The sequence below is a fragment of the Schistocerca serialis genome, chromosome 1, assembly GCF_023864345.2.
Source record: "Schistocerca serialis cubense isolate TAMUIC-IGC-003099 chromosome 1, iqSchSeri2.2, whole genome shotgun sequence".
Classification (NCBI taxonomy): domain Eukaryota; kingdom Metazoa; phylum Arthropoda; class Insecta; order Orthoptera; family Acrididae; genus Schistocerca; species Schistocerca serialis.
Window position 1 is genome coordinate 286,876,809 of NC_064638.1, and position 23,462 is coordinate 286,900,270.

Consider the following 23,462-nt stretch of genomic DNA (forward strand, 5'->3'; position numbering starts at 1 on the left):
TGACATCGATAGCAACGTGTAGGGTTGGGGATGTAAGGGTGAACTGAAATTATCTCATATCCTGCTATAATGTTCGAGGGAAGCTGAACTCTGTCAAACGCCAAGAAGTGAGTGCAGGTCGGTACCAATTCCATTTCAACCCTTTTCATGACTCGATGTACGGCCTGATCAGACAGGTAATTTTGAATGTCCTCATTGGATAATCTGTTGAGTGATCTTGTACAAACCACCCTGCGCGATGAATTTAAGGTATGGTGTGCTTCCACCCAGACAGGGAGGGTGTGTAGCAGTATAGTTCAAAGCAATTTATGTGCCTGGAGGGCACTGTCTGTTACTAACAACAAGGTGCCATTTCGTGACCGGGAACAAGACTGTACAGGACTTGCAATTGCGTCGACACCTTTCTGAATAATGAAAGGGTTGACTGTGGAGAAGTCTTGACCTTCGTCAGACTGAGAAGCCACTAGGAACTTTGGCATTGATGGAAGAATTGGCCGGGCTGAGACTCGTCTAGCTTTATCTTGTGGGCAGAAGTTGTAGAATTAGAAGAAACCATGACTACCGGTGTCTCCGATGGCGCGCTCCTTCCTAATGGGGGCCCTCCCTGAGGGAAATACCATATAGTTATCACAAGATAGCTGGAGGTCTGTTCTGTATGAATCTATTTCACTCTAAACTTTGTCAGCACAGTCTCTACAGTTAAAAAGAGTATTTAGTGTTCAAACAAATTTCGGGCTTGCAGCCGGTCGTCGTTCAATACTTCGCACGATATTTCAACTGGGCACCTGCCAGTCATCTTCAGGTGAGCCGTTGCAGACTGGCGAAAACGTTCTCCGTTCCGCAATATATAGCGTACTGTAACTATTCTGCGCATGCGTCGAAAACTTGATAAATGAACCACACTGCCCGCTGGCAGTGCCCTCACTGGTGGAATACCGGAACTCATTCGCCCTCTATGCTGCCATTTGCCGCGACCGTCGACGCACTCTGTCATCTTCGATTAGAGCAAATCGTGGAGATGATGGAATTCCTGGCACTGTCCAGCTGGTAGCCACTGTCACAGTTTAACAGATTTTCCGCCAGTCGTATTTCTACGGATTCTTTAATAATGGAGTCCCAGAATGACGTTGCTGTGGATAAAATCATTGTTTTCTGATACTCCATTAAATGTCCAGTACAAATACAATGTTCAGCAATAGCGGACTTGCTTGGCTGCAAAAGGCGGTGTAACGTTGATATTCAGTGCAGCGTTCTTTCACGGTGCGTGTGGTTTGACCTATGTACGCCATAGCACATTGGCTAGGTATCTTGTAAATTCCAGCCTTTCATAGTAACAGATTGTCCTTAACTGATCCCACAAGGTCTGCAAGGCAGAGAACCACTTTAACCTGAAATTTTCGGAGGATTCTTGCTATTTTAAACAAAGTGTTGCCAACGAAAGGAAGAAAAGCTAAAGACTGTTCCGGCATGTTCTCCTCTGTATTCAATTCCTGCTTCTTAATTTTAACTGTTACTGCCCTGTTAATCTGCCGGATGGAATACCCACTTTCGCTGAATACTGTCTTTAGATGGGCGAGTTCTTGAGGTAAGCTATCTGGATCTGAGACAGTATGAGCTTGATGAACAAGTGTTTTAAGCAAACTAATGGTTTGCGATGGGTGATGGCAACTCGGTGCTTGCAGGTACAAATCAGTATGAGTGGGTTTCCGGTAAACTGAATGCCCTAGAGAACCATCATTCTTCCTTCGAACCAGGACATCCAATAAAGGCAAACAACCATCTTTCTCTATTTCCATGGTGAGCCGGATGTTGCTATGAATGGAGTTGAGCTTACCTCAAGAACTCGCCCATCTAAAGACAGTAATCAGCGAAAATGGGTATTCCATCCGGCAGATTAACAAGATCGTTATAGTAAAGAGGTAAGCTATTCTTTTCCCAAAAATTTTCTATGGCACTTGTCCTTTGTAAAAGAATAGAAAAGTATTTTAAATAATTAATTATAATGTAATGCCAGTTTTTTAATAATCATATCCATATAGCCCAAGGAGGTTTCATCCTTTCATATAAAATGTACTAAAAAATATCAAGTTGAACAGCATGTCTAATATGTCAGATATTACAAGAATGTGAAAAACAAAAGAATCTGCAACACACGAAATGTAGTCATTTATTACTGCTCCTGCACACACAGTACTGTGATATAGCACTTCAGAAATACAGAAACCCAACTCTTTAGGTTTTGTGCCTGCTCCTGCCCCCCCCCCCTCCCCTCCAACTCTTCTCTCTCCCCTGAGAAATGCATCAAAAGATGTCCCTGATCAAGAAGTAGTTATGTTTCAAAATCTTATGATCACGTTGGCCTACACAATGTATTTGTCAAAATAAATTTAATTTTGTGTAAAAATAAATAATAACTATTTTCACATTGTAAAAATACTTATTTTTTGTTCACCCGGTATTGGATCAGCTTTGTGAAGAGTTGAGAACTTCAAATAAATAGACATCTGTAGATGAAACAACTGATTCTATGGGGCACTAAGTTCCTAACCTGACGGTAGGAAAATTAACTGAGGATGCGCCTGGTCAGTCCTATCCTGTGCGCTATGAAGTCCTGCATGAAGCAAATAACTCCACATGTGCTACTTTCTTTGGTGATAGATTGCAGAAGTTTTGACCAGATAATGTAATTAAATATCATTTTAAGTAAATACTTTTATAAATAATTTTCTGAGAAAATGTATCTTATATTTTCAGTAGTCTGTGGCCAAATAATCTAATAGAAGCACACGTCTTTTGCTGTTATGTAATGCTGCTCCAGAGATGCTAAAGGCTGAGAAAGTAATTAAAATATTCTACCCAAATGTAAAACACAAGTCTTGCTCATGGGCTCCATCGTGTTGCAGAATCAATAGGCTCTAATCATGGTAACATCAATAATTTGATACACTCAACTAAAAAGACACGCGTAACATTTAGCAATTTTAATGGTCCCAAAGATATAAAAATAAAATAATCTTTATAAAAATCATATTTTGTCCTATACAGGTGTTTTCAGAAGCCTCTGCACGTGTAGCTGCTTATAAAGAGGGTGCACTTGAGTTACTGTTATCCCCTCATCCCATTCTTACCAGATGGGGTATTTGGTTGAAAGCTGCGATGTTTTACTCTGATAATTTTGATGGCATCCGTATGAAATAAAATTGATTCATAGTTAATTGCAATAAAATTATTACTTTATTATTTAATTCTAAAATAATTACTTCTTTCATTTTAAATAGTAAACAGTTTCTTGCCAGATGATGCCTGTGTATCAGAGATGCACAAGAAGCATTTGAATGCAAAAGAATACTTTCTTTGAACTGCCCCCTACAATAATGAAATTATAAGCCATGTGTCTGCCACTGGTAGACTCAATGTCAGTTGTTGAGGAACTCCAGAGATTCCCCAATCATACCTGAGGGAAAATAGGAATAAATGCAAAGAACAAACTGGAAGGTGTCAAACAGGAATGCAGACTACAGATTCTTTTGTTCAGTGAAAAAAGTATTTTGTGGTTAAGGCATCAATGAAGTACTTGACCTGACACTGTCACAAATATGTTAGTTCAAATTTGCACCTGTAACTTCTTGTTATGTGAAGAGATCATTTTCTGTCTACAAAAATATTTTCACTGATAACTGCAAGAACCTCTCAGAAAAAGTTATGAACTTTCTTAGTTGTTAACTGTGCAAAACGGGAAGTGAATTAATAAATTGGGAACAAAAATGTTAGTTCATATTTTAATGTATTTTTCACTTCATCGTGCAAGAATTATAGTTTGATAGTGTATGAAAGCATGCGTATTTTGGGATTTTATAGAGCATGGAAGTCTCATCTTTATTTATAGGCCAATTATTTATTTGTTCATTAACTGAGTACACAGCTTTCTGTACTGTAGCTGTGTTGCCCCTTTGAAATTTTTGGCTGTGTCTGCAAATATCATGATTCAGTGAGCGTCTGCTTTCAGGCTCAAGTCACTGATAAACAGGAGGAACGCAGAGGTCCAAGTACTGAGTCTCGAGGCACATAATGCTTGACTATTTTACTACCAGGTGAAATTTCAGTTACTGAATTGAGATGCTTGTCAGTTTGCATCATACCGAGTTTCTGTAAGTACTGCTTAGAAATGATGCAATAATTTTTGTTTGGCAGTCCTCCTACAACCACACTGTTCAAATTTTTATCAGCAATGTTTGATGATCTACTGGGTGAAAAACCTTTGACAGATCAAGAAATGTGACAGATTGAGACTAGCATTCAGAAATAGGATTCAAATCGACAATCATCTATCCTGATTTAAGTTTTCTGTGATTTTGCAAGACCGCTTGAGGTGCATGTCAGCATGTTTCTGTAAAAAAGGTCTTTTCTAAACTTGTCCCAGATGAGCTTATCTGTCTCTAACAATCTTAAGAATGTGTTCAATTCCCCCCCATGAAGCCTCCAATTTAGACTACTTACCTCCTACTTCGTAGTACAGGATGTATAAACTGACAAAAATAAAATTCCCAGCTTTTCCTCACATTTATCAGTCAAAAACAAACATTTTGGAAAGCTCTCTGATGTGCGGCAATATGCCACAGCTTATTTTTGTATTGCAGAAATATATATACAAATTCCACCAATTATAGCACTGTAGCCTTCGGAGCTCTGAAATAGAGATTGCGTTGCATGTGGGGAAGCACAAGTCATGTCACGTGTTCTCACCAGAAAGAAAGAAAAGACGAGCAGAAAAGGCTTAGGAGAGACTTTTAATTTAAAAAAAGGAGAGAAGTTTTCGAAAGACCTTTGATTTGCAGTAACATATACGTTGCATATTTTCATATTACGAAAGTATAAATTCGAATTGCACCAAACACAGTGCGTTAGTTTCCGGTGCGTTGAAACCGAGGTTGCGATGTCCTTTTGTAAGCAAGTCATGTCTCAAGCCACGCGATCTCGCCAGCCGATGACAGCAGCTATTCAGAGCTTAGGACACGTGTTATAGTCAGCCAATAGCAAGATCACTGGTTACACAGCGCGAACACACAAGAGGAAAAGTTAACGGTTTACATTAATGTAAACAGTACTGTATATCTACAAGAAAAGCTAAGCTTTCACATATAATATTGGCCTCTAAGATTAACATGCTACAACAGAAGCTAAGCTTTCACATGTAATATTGATCTTTTTTTGCGTGTGTTATGCTTTAAGATACGTCACACAAATGTGCCAGTAAATTTAAAATTATGACGTAAATGTCTCGGCTCGAAATTCTTGTAAGTGGCTGGTTCTCAAACTGTTCAGTGTCGAACGCTCTGTGATTTAGATATCCATCCCACTTTCTCACATGTAACATATTTCACCTTGCGTAAAAAGAAATTTACTTTAAATGTAACGCTTTTCTAACCACCGTTCGCAGTGCTATCCGGAGGCTGTTAAAAATAGGTTCGATTTACCAGTTGTCGGAGAGCGCCAGAAAACAGGCATTATTGTGCGTGTGCAACTGCAGTGTGGTGTAGGAAGCCCGCATGTTCGTGTGCATAAAGCACTAAGAGAGCTTACATTACACCATAAAAGAAACAGGGCGTCAGAGGACACTCCAAAGAGCATTAGAATTTCGTACACCATACTAAAATGCATAATTTGGCTTGGAAGTGCAAATTGGCTTTTTCCAGATTCACAATGAAGTAGGTCCCATCTGACATTAAGCTTTTCTGTGTGGTTTTTTGGGATGTAAATTTTCTTGGAGTACCAGTACTCTACGCTCTCATTTTCGGTTCTTTATTATGGCATAATGCCATACATGGCAGAAGATGATAACGTGCACTTGAAATTCAGCGAACAGTTGGAACTAGCCAATACTGTAGAATGAAACACTTCGTTTCAAATAAAATGATTGCCTCAGCGGAAAGATTAATAAAGCCAAATTTCTTTAGCAAACTTGCAAAAATAACTTCATCGTTTTGCAAGGCGATTAATGCTTGATTGCTACTAACTTGGAAATAAGATCAAATCAGAAAACTGAAATTAATAATATATTTTTGCGTCCATAATTATGTGAATGTATTTTAATTCACTTGATAGCTTCCGGCCACAGAAATCAGTTTTGTTTTCATTTGACGTGGGAGCTGTACACGAAGAGAAGCAGCGAAATCACTTAACGTAAACACGGGTCACATGGAGACTAACCCCCTCCCCACTGCAACTCAGACAACTCTGTGCAAGCGCGAATCTGGCAGCTAGGGCGCGCGAGTAAAATTTTTCTCGTTTGCATCTGGCTGCTTGCCACTACCGATACAGCTAACAGCCAAACTTCAAGTAGCGGGAAGCGGGAGAAGGTACTGCTTATACGCGAGTCAAATGCGCATGCGCAACAGACCGCTGGCAACTGGTCAAACGAACCTAATGTGAACAGTTGTGACGTCATGTTCATAACAAGCAGTTTATTGTTACGAAGAATTACAGTCTGCGCCCTACGACCTTTGACATATTTTTGCTATTTGCAGACGCTTGTGTGTGCACAGTGTTTTGTTGTTGTAAATTGCACGTTTCCCTTGCTACTAGAGTTTTATTTTTTTCCCTCTCGTTTATATTTTATTGCTGCAGTATCATTCTCCAGTAGCAGGATACAATAACATTCTTTGCTAGAGTCAATTCAGGAGTCAAAATTACAAAAATTTAACTGAAAGCTAAAACAATAAAAAATTCCCGGAATTCCGAAAAATTCCCAGGTTTTTCCCCGTTTTCTCCCGGATGAAAAAATTCCCGAGTTTTTCCCGGATTTCCCAGGTCGTATACACCCTGGAATTATCGTCCAGAGCGTTTCCTTTACTGTGGACTTGACTAGGTAGAAAAATACAGAGAGGGGGCATGCAAGTACATCAAAGAACAGCAAGCAAACATAATGTGAACACAATAATACCTGAAGAACATTTGTTATGTTTTTAGGTGCATACGGATACATTAAAAGTGACATGATCAATATACCGGGTGTGAAGTTATGCCATATTTTAGACTGTGGGTAAATCATTTCTCTACAGGTGAATCAACATGTACGCCGGTATACAATCTAGGCATTAAACTGAAATCGGTATATGTACAACAAAAGGTCTAACAAGTCCTAACACACTTTGGAAATTTTACATATAGTACAGCGCCTCAGATGTGAAATAATTGGGAGACAATGGCATTTGTAACCACCAGACTTCATAACTTAAAAATGGTGGAGGGGAGAAGAGAGCAACTGACAAGTAGCAACTGAGACAGGAGAAAGAGAGAGAGAGAGAGAGAGAGAGAGAGAGAGGAGGAGGAGGAGGAAGAGAAGCCTCATGGCGAGGAGCAAGCTAGAACGAAAGGGTGGCGAAGGGATGTGCCGCCCAGCCTGCAGAACTTTGGTAACTTTGGTCAGAGAGAGCGGTGGCCTTAATAACTTTTGTCTTTATAACTGAGGTGCTCTACAGTACATCTAAAATTAGCTAGAAACCCGCAATAGATTACTGGAGTAAAACTGGTTGGTAAGTTTTATCACTGATAAGTTTCTTAAAGGGCCAAATAACACAGTGCTACTAATAATTTCATAACTTATGCTGATTGTTGCTTGGCTGAGAGAGGATTGTTAAACCTGCCTCACTCGCTTTTCAAATCATCCAGTTTGTCAGTTGTCAATCAATGTGCTGAGCTCACCTGATGAGTTCAATTCTGCTCACATGTGGAGCAAAGTTTTATTAATTGACAAGGTAGGTATCACTCATTTGTGTCATATTTCATCATGCGTAACAACGAGGCACAACCTTATTTATATCTATGGTTTATCTCTCTCCAATGAAGGCTGCTCACCAATAATCTCTGCGACAGCACCATGTCGATTTGCTTTCAAGACAACTGGCTTTCTGATCCAGCACTCAAGGACTGGTTGATGAAAGTACCCACAGACCTTCATAGTGCTAAATGTGGATATGTCCAGAGACCCTCGTTGACATCCATACTATGGGAAGATTGGCTCTTACAAGTTACATGGCAAAATCCAAGAAACACGTCATGAAAGCAGCTGCGATGAGAAGCACAGCAAGTTTGTATGTCCACACAGGATAGACAATGACAACTTCAACCCAGCAGGTAAGATTTACTTCCACTACCACGTCTGTGGACTCAGCTGGACCACTAACAGCAACGTGGGTTGCTCGAATTGCTGCGCCCCGCGGAAGGACCTCACTGCAGCATAAAAACCTAGAGGTGTTTAACTGAGAGGACTTGGTCGGATGACAATAAAGGATCAAACAACAAAGGCGGAAATACTGTGGTGTCTGGAGTGCATTGTTTCACACAAGTCACTGCATAACTCTGTGAATTATGCGTTAATTTTCCCTACTATGTTCCCCAATAGTGAATTGGCCAAAAGCATGCATTTACAAAACGACAAAATCGGTTCTACCGTGCAATACGGACTAGCTCCCTTTTTTTGAATCTGAAGTTAAAAGCTGACCTCGTAAATGGATTAAGGATTGTTGTTTGTTTTGATGAATCCTTGAACGAGGTGTGGAAAAGAATACAGATGGACATTTTAGTGCAGTATTGGGACAACCTTAATGTCAACCTTGCTTTTGTAAGATAAGAAATTGATGAGGTAGATACCATTTTATGGGAAACTGGAACACGTGAGCTTCACGTTGTTCATGGCACCTTCACGTCCACAATACAGGAGAGACAATGGATGATAATTAGGTTTTCACTTGCTCTGCACAAACTTTGTAAGGATTTCCCTGCCAGAAGAGTTCTGCACATTTCGACAATGGAAACGGAACTGTTTCCCTTAAAGATTTGTGCGATCTGTTGGTTGAAGAATGTGAAGTTGCTCAGCGAGCTCTAGTAACACTTCCATTTCTACAAATATTTGTTTGTTGGTAAGACAAAAACAAACCAAAATGTGTTAGTTACAAGATAGTGGAAGATCACCTCAAGAACAAGCTACTCGGTCTGGAAGTTGCCTTTTTCTAGGCTCTTGCTGGAGACTTAACACCCTTTATACAGGATTTCCAATCTGATTGGCAGCTAGCACCATTACTCCATTCTTCTCTGACAGAGATAATGGCGTCAACAATGACGTGATTTGTCCAGCCGATGTAGATCTCACCGTCATTTAATTTGGACAAAGAATCTAATCTTATGGGTGTGAACCATGTTAAGATCGGGTTTAGCGTCAAAAATGAGTTTAGGAAGTGGAAGTCTCTCACAGCTCTTGAAATCACTACATTCCTGAATGAATGCAGAAAAGGAATGATCAAGTTCATGTCAAAGTTGATGGAGAAATCTTCCCTAGATTTCAGGTTGACAAAAGCTGTTACCTGCTTTGATCCCACCACAACGTGCAGGGAGGCTGGTTCCAAATGATTTAAATCCTTTCTACATGTTTTGGTGGAAAGCATCTCGATGGAAAGTGGATGTGGATGTGCTGATGAAGCAGAAACACAGTATGCTTCTGTTGTAAAGAGGAACTACAAGACAAAATTCGAAACATTCAACAAAAGGGAGGAACGGTTGGATGAAATGTCTCAAGAATCAGAATGCAATGTGCCATGAGCTGCAGAAGGCAATAGAAACATGCTCACTTTGTCGCACAGGCAAGCAACTGTGGAGCGAGGATTTTCGGTCAACAAAGAGTGCCTCTTTGAGAATATGAGGAAAGAGTCTGTAGTGAGCAGTCAAGACCCAGGGCAGAGTCCAAGGAGTGGCTATAACAAAGTCCATTGTACACTCCAAGAGAAACGCACGAGATCCATATGTTGAAGACTTCAAAAAGCAAAAAGGTGAGGAGTCCATGAAAAAGGATGATCTGACTAAAAGGAATATTGTTGAAACAGCAATCAGAGAGCTTAAAGAGAAGAAGGCAAAACTTCAGGGGACCATTCAGAACACTCATACACGGCACGAATCTATTATAGAAAGAAACAATGCTCTCGCAAAAAGCTCTAAGTGAGTTATCCTCTGAAGTCCTATAGTACTCACTCCCAAATTATTTTTTGTGTTGTCTAATAATAATTAAAACATTTCTTTAATAAAATGCTTTTATAACAAATGAAAATAAAAGAGTTATTTATTTTAACCTGCTAACTCCCAAAGACATTTAAATATAAATTTTGAACAGTAACTTTTGTGATTCAACATTGACTGGTAAGTAAACCTAATTTAAGAAATTAATCAAGTATTAAAATAAAGCCCAGAGTCAAAATTTAGAAACATTAAAATCCGAAAAGATTTTAAAAATGGACAAAATATTCTATGGAAAAAAAATATCTTTATTATTCTAAAACGAAAGAAGGTACCTGAGGGTCTTTTAAAAACGACTAAACGACAAGTTTTTGTACTTAAATAGTAATAATAAACTCAGAAAAATTGAGGAATGCAAGAGCTAAAAAAAGACATACTTGTCCTGATTGAAAGCAGATTTTAGAGCAGTGAATATAGTAGCTGCACCTAACACACATTTTCCCTTTTGTAAGCCACCTATCGCTTAAAACTGGACTAATTTCATACAAGAGCAAGGTACGGACGTCTCGCTACCTGTAACTTGACTGGGGCTGCTTTCTGTTGTCTATTTATAGGATCACTTAGAAAGAAGCTGTAGCAAAAGTTAGAGCTGTTTGAAAAAGTCTAGACAATTCATTGGCAAAACAAGTAGAAAAGAAGCGAACTGGTATTGCTCTTATTGTAACATATCTCTGTATGCCAAAACACTTTGACTTTTCCATAGAGAAGCCAATTACATATGACATTGCTTAATAACTCATTATGTACCGTCGTCATTGTATAATTCTTAATCTATGAAAGAACAAAAATAAATATGAAAACTAACCTTGAAGCTTGGTCATTTTTAGCCTTTAAGACACACAAATGTGCCAGTAAAATTTTAAATAACGGCTCAAATAGCTAGTCTTCTGGGCCTGAAATTTTTTAAATATCTAAAATTTATTATTTTAGTTAATTATTCTAGCATGTTTCAAAGATAATGAACTGACGATCTTTCATATCCCGTGCTTCAATTAATCTGTGACTCGACAATCAAATTTCAACAATAGCTTGCTAGTTGTGCCATTATTTGAAGTGGTGCGCAGTGTTAGATTTTTTTCTAACAAGGGAGTCTTTACGTAACAATTACTTCTCCTTTTGTGGGATATTGCCTTGCTTCTTGCTTCACTTTTAGCCTGTTTCTTGTAACACGTGGCTGTGTTCATTGTTTTCTCCTGAAAGTGTTCAGCGTATGTTACATCTTTTCTAAAAATGTAAGTATTCTTAGGATGAAGCAATTGTTTATACAGAGTACATGACATTCTCTGTAGGATATGAAAATATATAAAACTTTTCAGGGAAGAAGTCATGTCAGAGGAACAGATATTGATGTGGCTAGATGAACCACTAGACGAGGATATTTACATAGAGGGTCTGTCATCAGATACTGACGCACCCTCTGAGCATGAAGAGATCAATACTGCAACAGATCAGTCACACAGCGAATCTGATACTTCTGCTACAGCTGTTTCTCAATATACAGATCATGACACCTTTCTTGGTAAGGATGGAATAACAGAATGGTTGACGCAACACACTCCTCCAGCAAAAACTGCCCATCCAAATACTGTAACACAGCTTCAAGGTGTGAAGTACGTTGCAAAAAATACGAAAACAGTTTTGGAATGCTGGAAATTATTTTTTCCAGATAGTGTAATTGGTCGCATTGTGGAATACACAAACCAAGAAGTTGACAGAATGGCAGCATCTTATTAACGGAGTGCTTGAGACTGCCCACAGACAGATTTTGAAGAGATATCTGCTTTCTTTGGTATATTATTTCTCACAGGAGAGAAAAAGGCACAGCATCTCAATACTGATGGGACTGCACTAGGTTTCTTTATTGCATCGATGAGCAAATGAAGGTTCCACACTCTTCTCCAAGCTATATGTTCGGATGACAAATCTACAAGAGCTCAGAGAAAGGAAACAGATAATCTGGCAACTATTAGAGAAATATCTGACGAACTTGTGGATGTTTGCAAGAAGAGCTATAGTGCCAGTGCATTAACAACGATAGATGAGATGTTAGAACTATTCCGTGGACATATATGCGCTCTGTGATGCCAGAACGTTTTATATGCTAAATATGTAAGTACATGCAGGCAAACAGCCTACTGGGTCATATCAAGAACCCAATAATGCAGAGAATGTGGTGTTACAATTGACAAAACAGGCAGAAACGTGACGATGGACAATTATTTTACATCTATACCATTGGCTAACAAAATGTACGCCAATCATCAACTCTCAGTAGTAGGTAGTCTACAGAAGAATAAGAGAGAAATTCCACCGAAACTTCTGGATGTAAAGTGTAGGCAACTAAACAGCAGCATATTCGCACATGGAGAAGAACCAAGTAACAACTGCTTGATTTGCTCATACGCCCCAAAAAAGAAACAGAAAAAGAATGTTCTAATGTTATCCACCATGCACAGTAGCGATGCTATAGACAGTGACAGTGATGAAGCGAACAAACTTGAAGTCATTACATTCTACAATCTCACAAAAGAATGTGTAGATGTTGTCGAACGTTTGAAATCAGAATATTCTGTTTCAAGAATAAGTAACCGCTTGCCTCTTACAGTTTTTTTAGCTTGTTGAACATCAGAGTAATAAATGCTCAAATAATGTATAAGGTAAACACAAATGACTTAATTCCACGGAGAAGATTCATCACAGAAATGATTATGATGCTTAAAAAAGCCCACATGATCAAATGCTTGTCGATACCGAGGATATCACTTTGATTGAAGGAGAAAATAAAAGGTTTTGTACACATTTTCAAACTACCGACAGTTAAAGAAGAAAACAAATCAAGAGAAAAAACAAGATGTCACTATTGCTGTAAAAGGAAAAACAGATTCATACAGCACCGCTGCCATCATTGTTCCAGCTCTATCTGTAAAGAACATACAGCATTGAGTGTTCTTATTTGGCAGGTGAGTATGTCACAAGAAGCCATATCTGAATCTGACGAGTAACAAGGAGATTCATCACTTGCTATAAATATTATGAACTGCTCTTCACACAGGTGTTGTAATTGTAATCAAAAAACAATTTTGTTTCTTTTTAACCCAAACATGTTTCACTGCAGTTGCAGCATCTTCAGTGGGCTTTTATTTTTCATCTGTTAGACATAAAGAATGTTCTTTACTGTTTGTATATTTGTAACTATTAGTTTTTAAATCGTAACTACAGGTATTTGAAAAAAACACATAAATTATGAATTAATACCTTTTTACAACATGGTGTGGTTTTTCTAATGTGTTGTGTTATGTGTTTTTTCAATATATCTGTAATTACGATTTAAAAACTAACAGTTACATGTACACAAACAGTAAAGAACATTTTTTATCTTTAACAGATGAAAAATAAAAGCCCACTAAAGATGCTGTAACTGCAGTGAAACAGGTTTGGGTTCAAAAACAAAATTGTGTTTTGCTACAGGCAGACCCTATCCAAAAACATAAGTATTGTTAAAGCAAACATGGAAAAAAAGAAATTCCAACACCAAGATGATTATGTAAGCAAAAAAGTTTGCGAAATCTTTGCCTGTTGAAATATTTTTAAGTTTGGTGAATTACTTGTTCCACATTATGTTAATACTATAAGCTTTGGTCATAATAAAGAAATGATTTATTGTATAAATGTGCCTTTGTCTGACATTAAGAGATAAAAAAGGTGCAAGATCTCATTGTTAGAAAAAATCTAACACGGGAATTAACGCGTGACAACAATATACATGAGCGACCGGGGGTTGAATTTTGAATGAGAGTCAAACACTCCGTGAGTTAAGAAATTCATCGCACATTCTGAAATGTAAAATAATTCATCTTGTGTAGAAATTTACTTTGAAAGTAATGCTTCTCAGACCACCATTTGCAATATTTCCCGCGACCTGCTATAAATGTAAACAATTGTGACGTCACACTCATGTCTATTGTTACGAAGTACTGCATAATCTTTGTCCTAATGCCTCTGAACATTTTTGTGTTGGCAGACTTGTGTGTGCACTGTGTTTTGTTGTTGTAAACGACCCATCTTCCTTGTAATTGAAGTTTCATTTTGGTATTATTCTCTTGTTTATGTTTCATTGCTGCAGTATTATTCAACATTAGTGGGCTGAAGTAATGTTCTTTGTTAGAGTATTAGTTCTTATAAGTCAAACTTACAAAAATTTAACTGAAAACTAAAACAATAAAAAATTCCCGGATGCAAAAATTCCCGGGTTCCCAGGGCATATACACCCGGTAGTATACCACCAGTCAAATTACGGTGTAATGTGAACCAATGACTAATATGAAGGTATGGATCAAATCTCAATTTGTGTAGATGAGAGTAACAGCTGCAACTACCATAATTACTTGAATCTAAAAGCCGCACTTTTTTTCCGGTTTTTGTAATCCAGAATCGAGTGCAAAGTAAACGGAAGTTCTGAAAAATGTTGGTAGGTGCCGCCACAACTAACTTCTGCTGTCGAATACATGTAGCGCTACACAGGCATGCTTTGCTGGCACAAAGATAAATACCGGCGCCAAAACCTCTGCCCGCGGAAGTCGACGAATAAAGCAAGCAGGGAGCTAAACGTACCACAGCCAACGGTTTGGAAAATCTTACGGAAAAGGCTAAAGCAGAAGCCTTACCGTTTACAATTGCTACAAGCCCTGACACCCGATGACAAAGTCAAACTCTTTGAATTTTCGGCGCGGTTGCAACAGCTCATGGAAGAGGATGCGATCAGTGAAAAACTTGTTTTCAGTGATGAAGCAACATTTTCCTTAATGGTGAAGTGAACAGACACAATGTGCAAATCTGGGCGGTAGAGAATCCTCACGCATTCGTGCAGCAAATTCGCAATTCACCAAAAGTTAACGTGTTTTGTGCAATCTCACGGTTTAAAGTTTACGGCCCCTTTTTCTTCTGTGAAAAAAACGTTACAGGACACGTGTATCTGGACTTGCTGGAAAATTGGCTCATGCCACAACTGGAGACCGACAGCACCGACTTCATCTTTAAACAGGATGGTGCTCCACCGCACTTCCATCATGATGTTCGGCATTTCTTAAACAGGAGATTGGAAAACCGATGGATCGGTCGTGGTGGAGATCATGATCAGCAATTCATGTCATGGCCTCCACACTCTCCCGACTTAACCCCATGCGATTTCTTTCTGTGGGGTTATGTGAAAGATTCAGTGTTTAAACCTCCTCTACCAGGAAACGTGCCAGAACTGCGAGCTCGCATCAACGATGCTTTCGAACTCATTGATGGGGACATGCTGCGCTGAGTGTGGGAGGAACTTGATTATCAGCTTGATGTCTGCCGAATCACTAAAGGGGCACATATCGAACATTTGTGAATGCCTAAAAAAACTTTTTGAGTTTTTGTATGTGTGTGCAAAGCAATGTGAAAATATCTCAAATAATAAAGTTATTGTAGAGCTGTGAAATCGCTTCAATCATTTGTAATAACCCTGTACATATCATGTCATGTTTATATTCGTATTATTCTTATGCCTAATAGTGATACATTCAGAAATGAAGCACGGCAATTGACTATATTTTAAAATCTAAGATGACTAATTTCTGTGCAGAATATAATGTACAAAAGAGGCATCTGCAAAGATTTTTAAACGGAGAAAAATTTTAGCTAAACTCTCGTTCAGAACATCTATCATACACAGCCTATTATTTGGTTCTTGTTGATCATTATCAAAGAAAGCAGCAGTGTAAGTAACAACAAATAGCAGTCTCTTGCCATTGTTTTGCTAATGAGACAAGTCTTCTTCTTCTCTCCTTCTTCTTCTTCTTCTTCTTCTTTTTTTTTTTTTTTTAAATTGTAAGCGGCGGTAACGCGCACAAAAGCAAGCCATGCCACGAGCGGCGACAGGTCATAAACACTTAGTATCAGAATGCGACAAACAATGCATGACAATAATGCATTTTCAGCCTAGAGTGACGTTAACACCTATAACAAAGAGAACGGCACTTATCAGATCAAAGAAAAATAAGCAATCGATTCAAACCAGATGAAGCACACTTGACGCATAGCAATGGCTACCTGGTAAAGCTTAATTGCTAAGCTTACGACTCGAACCAAACTACTGTAGCTGTATCGTCATTTATCCTACCTAAATTGTGTCTCATATTACAATAGACCAACTTTGTTTCGATTTGGAGGTGCAGCCTAAAACTTTTCTCTCCACTTGAATTTCGAGTCTCAAATTTCAGGTGCGGCTTGGATTCGGGAAAATTTTTTTCCCTTGATTTCAAGTCTCATTTTTCAGGTGCATTCTGTGATATAATCCACTTAAATTTGGCTGTATGCTAATAAAATTTCTGGAACTGAAAATTCTTCACACTTTAAAACACAGGAAAGAAATAAAATGATGAATGTTGGTGTTACACAATGATTAACTAGAAACCTTTTCCAAGTTTTCAGTCACACAACATTACTCGCCCCTTCAAAATAAGTCAGCATTTCTTCCTATACACCTCGGAAAAGCGTGTTAGTACAATGGCGAGCACAGCAGAAGGCAGCTGTATAAGGCATTCTATGCAAAGAGAGACAGAGAGTAATTTGTGATGGCATCGGTGAACTTTGTCTCTATCCCACACTTCACGCTCCAGGTGTTCCCTAGCCTGGGATGAGAGTTGCATCAGGTCATTGGTTCTGCTTCCAACTCTCTCTAGAAAAATTTATATGCTAAGAAAACTATCACAATCATTTCTTAATGTAATGCTTTTTGCATTTGCTTTATGCCACCCATGATAAACACAATAGTGGATGAGTACCCCCCACAATATTTCAACTAACCTGGAAACCAACACTAAATGTTTTATGTGCACCCCAAAAAGCACACAACAGGCAGACATGGCAGATTGGCTGGAGCACCGCACTGCTCCTTACTACTGTTTCACCCCACCACCTGCCTTCTGATGTACACACCATTAAAAACTGTACATACCTTGTACAATCTTGTTTCCACATCTCCACCAGAATCTTGCTCTTGAGTCATGAGACAATATTTATTAGTCATTGGATCAGTGATATCCTTAATATCAGTTAGCCTGGTTACAGATTTCCTCTTTTTCATATGGGGTTGAAGCACAGTTCCCAGAGGGGCTGGTATAGCAGGCCGATGGTCAAGCCACACTTCACCACAAAGTCCACCAACAGATCGGGAACGGCGCCGTACTGGCGTCAGCCCACTACAGGTTGTACCAGTGCTCTGAAGAACAGATTATTCTTTGGTTTATGTGTAGTCATCAGAGAGTCAAAATAATGAGCAACTTACAGAATTTCATGTTTAAATATAACAATATGTACAAAAATCAAACCATTGTTCACTATATAAATAAAAATGGGAAGTGTCCACCACACCTTGACTGAATGCTACCAAGCTGATACTCTAGTATTTCCATGCCCATGTGATATGCTGATTAGTATTTCATCCTTATGCGAACTATTTTTCAATACAGAAAAAAGTCATTCCTACATATGAAGAACTGTGCAAGTTAACGAAGGCTATTGAGTGTGTCGAACATTACTGGAATGTGGAGACTGCAACACAGCATTCCCAGGTGATGTCAACATGAAGCTTATCGCTACCTTTTGGACTTTGAGAAAGTAAAATCGCTGGTGTGAGGGGCCAGGGGAGCATCATGCAGACAGCCATCACAGGCAGTTGACCATAGTGCAAAGACTGGTGAGGAGCTGGACTGAGGACAACAGCTTGGCAAGAAAAGTAGGCACGGATCTTCCCAGAAGGACCATACCACAAGAAGATTGTAGGATTCTTGATCTGGCTCAGTTTACTAAATGGACGAAAACAGCAGAAATCCAAAGAGGTTACAGGAAGAGTGCCACCATGAACCATCGGGAACAGGTTATTGGAACCTAGGTTGTGATCTTGAGTTGTCCCAAGTTGTTTACAACTGACGCCAACCATAAGTAACAGAATTGCAGTGCAGAGCCACAGTAGCCAGAATACTGACTGTGGTTTTGACAATGAGTCATTTCCGACTGCAGTCATGGATAGATGTAAGGGTGTCTGTAGACTATCTGGTGAAAGGTCACACAGAGTATTTATTCTCAAAACTCTAACTACTGGAACCATGGTACAGCGAGCACCAGGACTAATTTCGTAATTGCTGCAGTGGGTGAAAAGTCATCAGTATGTGCCAAGAATGATAAACCCTATGGACATACCCCTTATTAACAGGGTACTGAACGACATATCCTGGTAGGTTAAAGCAAGATCCCCCACACAGTAGTGCACACCACAGATCCATTGAGAACTGTATGGATTCCTAACTGGACTGGGCAGACCGGTCCCAATTTCTTTCCCATAGAACATGTCTTGGATGTGATAAGAAGTCGTATACTTTCTTATCATCCTCCAGCCACAAAATGAAATAAGACAGTACGTGTTTCATCCTCCAGATGACATTTGGAAGATGTTTGCTCCCATGCCATAATGAACAGTAGAGTGTATTCACAACCGTAGGTGCCACAATACGGACATCACTTCTGATAGGGAAAGTTTTATGATTTAATATTTGTTATGTATGAACAGCTCCAAGAAGTATGACAAAATCAAACTATTGCTTCTTAGCGTGAAATGTTTCATTTCTGTTCATTTATGTTCACAAAGTTTTTAGTGTAGTGTGATATAAATAATATCTCCATTTAAGAATATTTTGATTTACCTTTAATTTGGAAGAATAAGGAGTCATGCTTGTTGTAGCAGATACAACATTATGGTCAGATTTAAAATTATTCAGGGATATATGACTATCCGAATTGGCTGAAAGTAGCTGAGGTGAAGGACGATCTTCAATAAGAATCTGCTTAACTTTTCTCAATTTTTCTTCTTTCTCCCTCATTTGATTCTGAAAGAGAACATTTTTCAGTAACATATTAAAAACTTAACTACAGTGGACTGGTTTTGCACAAAATGAAAATTTTTCATCAATTCATGACAACGCAACTATTGTTAATATTAGTTCAAGAGCAGAATACAGAAATTTTACGAGTATTAGAAATAATGATAAACCTGAATACTAGACAAAACATTAATCTAATTCAGCAGTTTTTTATAAGACAACATGAAAGTATGTCAGCATGATCTGCTTTCATCTCTGCAGTTTGATATCCTACTGCTTTTCTTTCTTAATATTTCCCTACAAAGAAATGTCAAACACTGAGTGTGTCAAAGATTAATAAGCAGTACACTTTGGGCTTGAATGATCAGTGGCCAGTGCTGCTCAGGTTTCACAATAAATTTGATTAAAGTTAATGAAATAATTATGATGATTGTTGATGGAATTAGTACAGACACTTGTTACTCACTGATTTCACAAGGACGGGGGAGGGCAGGGATGGAAACCAAATCTAAGACTAAAATTACTGACGTGCTGACCACTTCAATTAAAAACACTGACTTTACTGATATGGGGAAAAAAAGGAGGGACTACATGCTGACTTGAATTTATCACTGGGGGTGGTGGGAGAAAAAACTGGCCACCATTCCTGTAACCAGCACGCCACACCTAATTTTTTAAATTGTAATCAGCATATAAAACTGTAACAAAATTACATATAGTAGTAGTAGTAGTAGTAGTAGTAGTAGAAGTAATAATAATAACTATTATTATTATTATTATTATTATTATAAGAGAATCAGGAAAGTCATTGCACTTTATTAAAATAACACTGACATGCTTCTATTCAGCACAAATATATATGACACCAGAAAAAGCTTCAAAGTGCGGCTGTACAGTACTATTTTCTGAGTAATACAAACAAAATGTTTACAACTTTAAATATTTAAATGTAATGTGGAAGATTATCTAGCGTTCTTTACAAAATTAAATCATCATGTCTCCCCTTGTTGTTGATTCTTTGAAGAAAATGTTGTTATAACACTGCTTACAACTTATCACCTGTTTTCTATTCCTTTTGTATGTCTAGTTTTCTTCACCTCTTCTTCCCTAACTTTCTTAGTACTCTCCAACATTGCCCAGGCCACAATAGTTCCCACCAAGTCGTTTTTTCATTGCTTCTTTTAAAACACTAGATTGCAACATCCAGTAATCTGATAGTTAAAAACTGTCTTGATCACAAATTTCTTTTAATCGGAGTGACCGGTTTCAATCCTTAAGGACCATCTTCAGACTCCAAAACGGCAGGTGGACTTCCATGGAGCAAGCTGCGCCGGTCCACGATGCTGAACTGACTGCAGTCAGTTCAGCGTCATGGGTCGGCACAGCTTGCTCCATGAAAGTCCACATGCCATTCTGGAGTCTGAAGATGACCCTCAAGGATTGAAACTGGTCACTATGATTAAAAGAAATTTGTGATGAAGACTGTTTTTTAATTATCATATTAATGTAAGATCACTGATAATGTTTTCAAAAATTTTATCCAGCAATCTGTCAACAGTCAATCTTTTCTCCCTTTCTTCCTCTTATTTTCATTTTCTGTGGTGCTTGTTCACAGCAATCAACATTTACTTTTTCGTTTTCAAACTTACTCTTCATACTTGCTTGCAAACATTTTTTCTTCGTTTCACTGTTCCTTCGCTTTTACTCGGACACTCTTTTATCTTTACAGTACTGCTGATACACTACATCAGCTGTGCATGCTTATTGAAGAAGTTCTCGAGTGATATTTACAAAGTGAGCCTTCTCCTTAAACACATTCACCACAGCATATCTTATAGTCAAATGAGAATCTAATATTCTTTCATACACATTTGTGGTGTCGTCATTCAATATGTTCGCTGACGATGAAAATCCCCTTTCTACGCCCACACTGCTATGCAAAAGTACAAGTGCAGCCTTCACAATTTTCGCAAGAGCAAGGTACTCCTTTTCTCAAAAAACTGACTCCAGTAAACGTTCACTGGGTTCTTGCCACTATCTGATTTTTCTTCTTCTAATACCAACAGTATCCATTTATCAACTAGTGCATATTCGAACTGGAAGAACTGCAACTAATTTTGCTGTATTTTTGTATGATCCTTCTTGCAGTCTCTATGCAGGATGCAAACATCGGAGATACCACAACACAAGATTATCCAACGCAGCCTTTTCCAGAATACATGTACAAGCAGATACATAGTGCTTTCTAGCTTACAAGGAAATGTAGCATCATTTTTGTGTTCTTAGCTTCTTGAGATATTCATTTTCCTCTAGTGCCTAACACTGTTTTTCAAGCGCAAGTAATATTTCCCACAAAATCTTTCCTGCATAATGGAACAGCACTAATACAAAATCAGTTCACAAGTGTTCTGATGAGGTTTGTGAGCTCATTGTAGATTAGATGCATTAAAAAATCTCTTTTCTGAAAGAAACCGTGAATCTTGAATATGTATGAGCTCTTGCACAAGCAAATATAATTTCTGCTTTGGTAGTTTTGTCTTTAAATAATTCAATGGTATTCTTGTATTTCAAAGAACTGATCAACTTGCTTTGTGCCAGGATATGAACTGAAGAATGTATTTCTCAACAACAGACCACTGTTCTAAAAGTCACTCTGCACCTGATTCTAATGTCAGCCACCTGGATGACAGATGTTTCATAAAACAAGCTCTGAAGTTGGAAGGAACACGTGAAATACACCCAAGTAAGAAGGGAAACAAATTGTAAATCAGATTTTTAGCTTTTTCAGATGGCATTGCCCTTTTAGCTAGTAGATGGAAGAACACTGGGACAAAGCAAGCTGGGATATTGTAACTTCCTCCATTTGTTTTGCAATCTGCCTCCTTAAATTCATTTTTTTTCCATTTTAACTAATTACCATTAACATCAGTGAGTATATGTGTTTTCATAAAAGAGAAAGGTTGGACCATAGTCTTAAAGAATATACCACCAGATCTAATTTTGTGCTTAGTTTTATGTATGTAATTGATTTTCTAATTTATATTGACTATTCGCAGTTAGTATATTTTGTCATAGGGTGAAATCAGTAATTGTTTCGTAGCTTAAATTCTATTGTTGACTTATAAACAAATATAAATTCTGTGCTAATTATAAACATTTGGAGGAACAGCTAATAGTATTCTTAAAGGATCTATTTGGCTTTATTTGAAAACATGTTAGCAAAGCCAGCTCTTAATTCCAAGGTAACTACCAGTTTTGTCAAAAGTATTGTTTGCGTATGTTAATTTCATCATTTAAACAAATAATATGGTTTAACCTTTGTAGTAGAAAAAACTGTTAAAAAGATGGAATTTTTCAATGTTTTCTGTTAATTTAATGAGTTAGGTTTTAATTGTAATTTCTGTAAATTAAACATCAAACAATGTGTAGTTTCAGTACCTATTATTGTGAGGATATATAAGGGCCCGAAATTTGGTCCCGAGACAGTCAGTCCATGGCAAAGTTTCAGACAAGAAACCTGTGTTGCTTAGAACAACAGCAATGCACCAACTTAACTGTGAAATAAGTGTAACACAATTAGGCCGTGTGTTAAAACAATGACAGTGTCTGTCAAATACATACTGTATTATGCAGCAAGAATTGTGTGGTTAGGTTTTTACTTCTCGTAGATGTTCAACAGTACACTAGCAGTATGTTGATGTTTGCTTGCAACCTTTAATGAGACTCATTAAAAGATAAACAATAGTGCACTGGCCATATAACTGTGTAAGTAAAGAACCGTGAAACGCAAATGTGCACCTGTTGGCTACATCATTTAAAGTAGTCAGTGTTGAACTTCCACCTCTCATTTTTCAGCCAGTGCAGCAATGCTGTACGTCGACATCGAGGACAATCAACGAAGAAATAAAGCAGGCGAACGTCACAACACATCAAGAATGGCAGAGATCTAGCACGAAACCACAGGAAAAATGAGTCTCAAAATCTTGTATCAGAGAGAATATATGGAGAAGGGGAGAAATACTTAGAAGCAAAATATTGGAAAATTAAAAGGACATTTAAATCCAAGTGTTTAGGAGAATGGATTCAGTCCAATGGACTGGATAAAGATGCTGTCAAAGGAAAAACCAGAAAATTAGACCTTGCTTACAGACTAGCACAGAGCAGATACAGCAAACACGCTATATTCTACAAGGCCAAAAATCAGGAACTATAATTCAGTAGCACGGAAACACAGACCGTGCAATATTAGTTGGAGGCGACTGCCGAGTATAGACTGGTATGTCCACAGATTCATTGCAGTTGCTACAGACAGACAGTCTTATGAAGTAGTTATTGCAGTTGCTACAGACAGACAGTCTTATGAAGTAGTTCCAAACACTTTACTGAAAACATGCCTTGAGCAGCTAGTTCTCCCACCCACACACAGTGGAAATATTTTTAAATCTTGAGCTACAAATACACCTGACCTTACTGACAGTGTCAGTACAGAGT

General features: G+C 38.2%; 1 protein-coding gene across 1 annotated transcript in view; it reads right to left on the minus strand.

Moving 5' to 3' along the window:
* LOC126468348 (kinesin-like protein KIF23) overlaps window positions 1-23,462 on the minus strand; it is a 156,606-nt gene that overhangs the window by 18,950 nt on the left and 114,194 nt on the right. Inside the window, exons 13-14 of the mRNA XM_050096543.1 lie at window positions 18,795-18,977; window positions 17,051-17,314 (exon numbers count right to left, since the gene is read on the minus strand). Coding sequence (XP_049952500.1) covers window positions 17,051-17,314; window positions 18,795-18,977 — 447 coding nt within the window. The remainder of the gene's footprint in view (window positions 1-17,050; window positions 17,315-18,794; window positions 18,978-23,462) is intronic.